This window comes from Babylonia areolata, chromosome 1 (genome assembly GCF_041734735.1).
Source record: "Babylonia areolata isolate BAREFJ2019XMU chromosome 1, ASM4173473v1, whole genome shotgun sequence".
Lineage (NCBI taxonomy): Eukaryota > Metazoa > Mollusca > Gastropoda > Neogastropoda > Buccinidae > Babylonia > Babylonia areolata.
This window is the reverse complement of record NC_134876.1, coordinates 12972358-12980098: the sequence shown is the minus strand read 5'-3', so window position 1 is coordinate 12980098 and position 7741 is coordinate 12972358. Positions and strand designations below refer to the sequence as shown.

Below are 7741 nucleotides of genomic sequence, written 5' to 3'. Positions count from 1 at the left end.
TTACAAAGTAAGGAAAAAGGGAAAGTTAAGGTCGATGCAAGAAAGTGGTGGGAGAAGACAGCTACTGGAATGAAGAAGAAGAGTTCAGTGGTGAAGAACGGAAGGTAAGAAAGGATCAAATGGATGTCACAGACCTTGTAGCACAGGATGCTGCAGCCGATGTTGACGGCGGCCACAAAGAAGGGGTAGTACTCGTGGCAGCACTCGGGGCAGCTCCCCTGGTCCACGAAGTTGAGGGAGGTGAAGAGCGAACAGCTGCTGGCCAGAACTTTGTTGGCTGGGATGTCGTAAAAGAAGAAGAAAGATTTGACACATTTTTCGCTGTCGTAGCCGAAGGCCAGGGCAGCGTAACCAATGGTGAAGGCAATCTTCCACAGGGAGGTGATGAAGGTGATCTTGGTGCGTCGCTTCTTGATGGCTCGCTTCAGCCTGGTCAGGAAGGGTGTGTTTGGGGTTGCTGTCTGGACCTTGCTAGTCTGTTCTCTGGACGCCGTCCCGTTGGAATGCATGTCGGCATCTCCCTTGGTGGCGTCATCTTGAGATCCTGTTTCATTCTTCTTTTCTGCCGACGCCGACTTCTGCGAGAGGAGAAAAAAAATGGGTATTGATTATCCAGTGTGATTTCTGTACCACGTTTGCTCACAAGTATTATTGTGACTGTGTATGTATGTAACATGTTCTGTCTGTGGAAATTGTTGAGAATCTAGGAAACCAAATAATCATGATGTATCAGGTTTGTTCTTATAGATCGATTACCCATATCCTGAGTATATATATATATATATATATATATATATATATGGAAAACACGCCTGTCGCAAAACACAAAAAGAAACATTTTTTTCTTTTTCCTCATACCACTCTTGGTGAGCAGACGTAAAATCGGTGAACAACCACCACCTCGAAAATGAAATATGCATAATTTAGTAAAATAAATGACTTCTAGTGGTCTGTACGGTAGATTCGAAGATAAATCTAACTAATTAACTTGGAGGAATAGAAACGATTTATGGTGTCCTAATCACAGAATTCCAATAGATAAAAACAAGCAGCTGAAATGTGTCTTTAAAGAGTTAGAGAAGAAAAGGCAATGGGGGTGGAGTGATATATATATATATATATATATATATATATATATATATATATATATATATACAGACAGACAGATAGACAGACAGGCAGGTGGAAGGGCAGGACGGACTGACAGAGATTCACTTGCAATTATTTCAATCATCTCCCTTCGTTCTTTCATCAGTCAGGGGACAGAATGCAACAATTTCTCATTCACATACAATAAATCGTTCCTGCATCATACATAATCGCTCGTGCTCTGACTGTGAATGAGTCCACCTCCACGCACGAACGCATTAAATTGCTTGAACTGTACGAATGGGCGGATGGGAAAACGTTTGAAAATGCAACTCAACCATCAATTTCAATTTTAACAAAATACATACTTTTATGATACAGAAAAAAAATTACACGGGGATTCGAGTTTTTCTCCTAAAATTGCCTTTATGGAATACAACAACGAAATTGCGTTTCCTCAAGAATGCGCAGTGCGTTGCCACGGCAATGAAGCTATAAATATTCTCATATCTAAGTGTAAGCACCACCCAAAGAAAGAGAGAGAGAACGTAAAATGACATCCCTTTATTCATCGAAAGCGCCCGCCATCAACAGCACCACAGCAAATTTCGTCCTAATTTTTCAACACAACATTTTTCGAAACTTACCTTTCTGCCACTGACGTAATTGTCCCACCAACTAAGTGAGGTCAGCAGCATGGAAGCAGGAGTGAGCACAGCCAACGGGACGTCATCCATGACGTCGTAAGCACGACAGGACCAGACGAGCATGCTCCCCAGATGCAGCAGAACCATCACCACGTCTATCATCTTCCACACAGCACGCCAGCAGGCCTCTGAATGGAAATGATGAAACAAATCATGTCACAAGTAAACTTGCAAAATTATTCAGATCATATCTTTCCTTCACGTTCTTTCGTCACAATTACACGTCACACACACAATGGGGGTACACATACACACACACATACACACAGATGTAGGCTTACGCACATGTAGGCAAAACCAGTCTCAAAGACGTTATTGGAACCTTAACCGAAGCATCAAAGAAATTGTTCTGTTTGAGCTGCATCCTTTGAACACAAACAGAAAATGACAATCCTTTTTCTTTCTATCCAGACCCAATGCCTTGGAACTTTGAATGCTACCGTTTTTCTTCTTGGCAGGAACCAGAGCAACAGAGGATCCTTCCCCCTGGCTCGTGTCCGCCTGCTCTGCTGGTGCTGGTGGTTCCACCTCATCCTGAACCTTGGCTTCTGTCTGCAGCATCTGCAACAATAGGCCATCAGTTCACATCCGTATTTGTGTAATCTGCAACAATGGATCAACAGTTCACATCCATGTCTGCACCATCTGCAACAATGGATCAACAGTTCACATCCGTATTTGTGTAATCTGCAACAATGGATCAACAGTTCACATCCATGTCTGCACCATCTGCAACAATGGATCAACAGTTCACATCCGTATCTGCAGCATCTGCAACAATGGATCAACAGTTCACATCCATGTCTGCACCATCTGCAACAATGGATCAACAGTTCACATCCGTATCTGCAGCATCTGCAACAATGGGCCAACGATTCACGTCCATGTCTGCACCATCTGCAACAATGGATCAACAGTTCACATCCGTATCTGCAACAATGGGTCAACAGTTCACAACCATGCCTGCACCAACTGCAACAATAAGCCAGCAGTTCACATCAGTATCTGCAGCATCTGCAACAATAGGCCATCAGTTCACATCCGTATCTGTGTAATCTGCAACAATGGATCAATAGTTCACATCCATGTCTGCACCATCTGCAACAATGGATCAACAGTTCACATCCGTATCTGCAGCATCTGCAACAATAGGCCATCAGTTCACATCCGTATCTGTGTAATCTGCAACAATGGATCAATAGTTAACATCCATGTCTGCACCATCTGCAACAATGGATCAACAGTTCACATCCGTATCTGCACCATCTGCAACAATGGGCCAACGATTCACGTCCATGTCTGCACCATCTGCAACAATGGATCAACAGTTCACATCCGTATCTGCAGCATCTGCAACAATAGGCCATCAGTTCACATCCGTATCTGTGTAATCTGCAACAATGGATCAATAGTTAACATCCATGTCTGCACCATCTGCAACAATGGATCAACAGTTCACATCCGTATCTGCAGCATCTGCAACAATGGGCCAACGATTCACGTCCATGTCTGCACCATCTGCAACAATGGATCAACAGTTCACATCCGTATCTGCAGCATCTGCAACAATAGGCCATCAGTTCACATCCGTATTTGTGTAATCTGCAACAATGGATCAATAGTTCATATCCATGTCTGCACCATCTGCAACAATGGATCAACAGTTCACATCCGTATCTGCAGCATCTGCAACAATGGATCAACAGTTCACGTCCATGTCTGCACCATCTGCAACAATGGATCAACAGTTCACATCCGTATCTGTGTCATCTGCAACAATGGATCAACAGTTCACATCCGTATCTGTGTAATCTGCAACAATGGATCAACAGTTCACATCCGTATCTGCGTAATCTGCAACAATGGATCAACAGTTCACATCCATGTCTGCACCATCTGCAACAATGGATCAACAGTTCACATCCGTATCTGCACCATCTGCAACAATGGGCCAACAGTTCACATCAGTATCTGCAACATCTGCAACAATGGACCAACAGTTCACATCTGTATCTGCAGCATCTGCAACAATTGACCAACAGTTCACATCCGTATCTGCAGCATCTGCAGCAATGGATCAGCAGTTCACATCTGTATCTGCAGCATCTGCAACAATGGGTCAACAGTTCACTTCAGTATCTGCAGCACTTGCAACAATGGGCCAACAGTTCATAGTCTCGCCCTGCAGCATCTGCAACAATGGGCACACGGTACACAACCATGTCCACAGAATCGCCAACAACGGGCCATCAGTTAACAGCCATGTCTGTCCATGTTCCGCAGGTAAAAGACACCTGACGGTGACGGGGACGGTGTGGGTGGAACAGGAAATGGGGAGAGGTGTGGTGGGTGTTGTCTTCAGGCTTCGTGCCAGTGGTGCGCATGGTGTGCAACAGATTTGCTCAAAGTAACAAGGAAAATCACCTTCATGGTATTCAAAGTACGCTGACACACCAGCACACACGTACGCACGCGCGCACACACACACACACACACACACACACACACACACACAGATGCGGGTACCTTGATGAGGCCAGGGAAGAAGGCAATGTTGAGCAGCATGAGACAGCCGATGATGGGATCGAAGCTGGGCAGAACGTAGAACACCATTGTGCACAGCCCCAGAGAGTGTAATGTTTCCACAAACAATGCCTGCAACGTATCACCCACGTACGTACGTACGTGTACGCACACACACACACACACACACACACACACACACACACACACACACACACACACACACCAGGTCTGAAATGATTAACTGCCAGATAAACAATGCGTGCTGGTGAGAACTTGAAGTTTTGAATTCAGCGTATTCTTGATTAAATGTCACGGGAAAACATATTTGTATACTGATTTATTTCGGTAGTGACAAAACATCAACGGGAAACTAGTTTGATTTGATACAGAAATGGTACATGTAGGGTGAAAGTGCCCGCACTCCTCTGAAATGTTATAATACATGCAATTACCACAGAGAGATAGTGTGGCTGGTTTTCGACCCAAGATGAAGTGCCGTGTTGAATAATTTCTGGTCTGCGTTTGTGCATTTCTGTTACTGCTGATGCAAGTCTGCATATCAGTTGTGGGGTATTCCAACAAGCTTGCAGTTCTTTATTATGTATGGGGGCAGTATTTTGTCTTCTCGCAACAGGTGAAAGGAAAGGACGGCCAATACGCCCTCGAGAGCAAGAGGCCTGAACGTATACTCACAGCGAACAAAGGCCCGCAGCGAAGTGCTTCCGACTTCTTGAAGATGAGCTTCCAGAGACAGGTGATGGCGGTGAAGATGTAGGGTGAGGTGACCACCATCATCAGGGCCCACACCCACTTGAGGTTCATGCTCCCGTTGACCGTCCTTCAGCACGTGACCGCGGGGCTGGCCAGACACGGTGAAGTTCTCCGCCCCGATCCGCACGTTGTACGTCATCGTTAGGAACGTCAGGCGGGACACCACAGCTGATGCTGAAAATGTCAATAATGATAGTAATAATAATAATAATAATAATAATAAGTAGCCGTATAAAAATTATCTTATCATTACTATCATTCTGGTGATAATAATAATAATACTAACAATTATGCTGATGATAATAATGATGACAATATTGATTATAATGGTAATAATAATACTAACAAGAATAACAATAACAATAATGATAAAAGTAATGATAATAATAAGTATTAGCAGTAGTGGTAGTAGAAGTAGTATAATAAATCAACAACAACATCAACATCAACAACAACAACAATAAGAAGAAGAAGAAGAAGAAATAATAATAATAATATTAAATCTTAAGGACGGGAGAGGACAGACACTGTCATTTCAAGATATGATGTTCAATCTGCCTCTATCTGCCATCGAAAGATAACAGGATAATTGATAATGACAATCTATTATCATTTTATGTGATAATGATAATATCATATTTTATGACAAGAGACAATCTAATTAAAGTCACCGTTTTCACAGTGATTACTAATATGACAAGGATTTTTTTCCTGTCAGAACCACTGTACTACTTTTCTTTTTAGATGACCAGACTTAATCGAACCTGAAAACTACCGGTATTATCATTTGACTTTGATGCAAAAAAACATTTCAAAAGAGATTTCGCAAAGGCAATGCAATGTAACATTTTTATTGTTGTTAATTTGGGGGGTGGGGGGTTACGTGCACAAAACACGTGCAAATCAAAAAGTGGTTTTCCTCATCAGAACACCAGGTCATCTTTAGTGAAGAAAAAATCTCAAAGTCCGAACTTATCGAATGCTACCCTCTCAGCAAAATCCTACAAATGCACGAAGACGATGGTTTTACCATTTGCCGTGTTTCTGAATATAGCGGTATGCACTGGCGATAAGGAGGGTGTGGTTCGCAATCCTATCAGAAAGGTTACCTGCATTCAAAGCGGAAGAATGCGAAGACGCAGTCGAGTCTCATCCATAGATACGCCATCGAGATAATTTACAGGCCATCACAGCAAGCGGTCTGGTTCACATGTGACATTTTAAAATGAAGAAAGCTGAATTTGTATCAGAATATTAATTTTATCAGCACATGCTGTTACTATGATATAACTATTACTACGATCACTGTTAGCCCATAAATTAAATAAACTTACTGCAATTATAAACGTAAACAAGGAAATGAACTACAGACAAAAATAAGCACACGAAAAGCTGTGAAAAATTGAACAACAATAAACAGGACGAAGAAATCTCTGGGCGGGACAGTCTTTGTCAAACAGCATTTATACGAAGCAAACAACTGTGAGCGACGCGGTAAACACAAATCAGAAAAAAAAGAAACATTCAAAACAAGCCAGTTTCTGGTGTCGGGTAAGTAATGAAGGAAAGAAACACCGTTTTTTCATAAATATATTGCTGTCTTTATTATATGTGCCTTATCTCAACAACACAAAAATAAAAAATCAGGCAAGTAGATGGTACTGCTTTCTCGATTACATCCTTTACAAAGAAAAAAGAAAAGAAGAAAACATCACAGGTTTGCTTCACAGAGTCCGTGATCCATGTCTGTGTACTTCCTCTTGAGGAAAAAATAAAAGAAAATGTTTCTTCTTCTTCTTCTTCTTCTTCTTCTTCTTCTTCTTCTCCTCCTCCTCCTCCTCCTTTTTTTCATCCTCCTCCTCCTTCTTCTTCTCTTTCTCCTTCTCCCTGAACCCTATCAAAAATCACTGAAGCGCCGCACAGAACTCATCACCAGATTTCTCCAGGTGTGTTCTTTGTGTGTCAGGTTTCCTCACCTAAGACAAAAACGAAGAAGACGACAGCAACGACGAGGCGCATGAAGGCGTTGATGACTTTCCACGTGGTCTTGTCTGACATGCTGGTGCCGATGTCGTCCTCCGTCTCTCCGAACACGTCCCATGATGCAGGCCTGAGAACACACAGCTCTATGTACACAGTGAGCTGAACACCACAGGGTGTCTGTCTGTGTCTGTCTGCAGCTGTTGGCATTACAGTCTGACAGTCAGTCGTGTTCCACTATGACCATCTGAACAGCAGAGAAGACAACTGCTGTCTGGGATATATATATATATATATCATTATGGGGAGTGTCTTGCCCAAGTTAAATCCCTACTCTCTCGTCCACGAGGAGTTTTAGGACACACGGTTGTGGGATGGTTCCCAAAGGCCAACCAGTCCCCAAGGCTGCAGCACTAAGAACCAGTGCAAGATTTTCTCGCCTCCTTCACAAAAGACTAAGCGGTAAATGAATTTCCATTTCAGCTGAGAAACCATTGATAATACAGCTCTCACTTTGCTGCTGGCCCAACCGTTAGCTCAAATACCACTTCAATATCATTATAACTATAATCATCAGAGATAGATAAACGTACAGACTGACAAACAGATATATATATAGTGGATAGAAAGACAGACAAATAAGCACATATAATACATATAAATGAATC

At 42.6% G+C, this 7741-nt stretch overlaps 1 protein-coding gene across 1 annotated transcript in view; it reads right to left on the bottom strand.

Moving 5' to 3' along the window:
- The window catches only part of LOC143292456 (chitin synthase chs-2-like), a 27615-nt gene extending 20412 nt beyond the window's left edge, over positions 1-7203 (bottom strand). Inside the window, exons 1-6 of the mRNA XM_076602750.1 lie at positions 7070-7203; positions 5016-5267; positions 4323-4451; positions 2237-2357; positions 1737-1924; positions 135-578 (exon numbers count right to left, since the gene is read on the bottom strand). Coding sequence (XP_076458865.1) covers positions 135-578; positions 1737-1924; positions 2237-2357; positions 4323-4451; positions 5016-5144 — 1011 coding nt within the window. The 5' untranslated portion in view covers positions 5145-5267; positions 7070-7203. The remainder of the gene's footprint in view (positions 1-134; positions 579-1736; positions 1925-2236; positions 2358-4322; positions 4452-5015; positions 5268-7069) is intronic.
- Between the last annotated feature and the right edge of the window lie 538 nt (positions 7204-7741).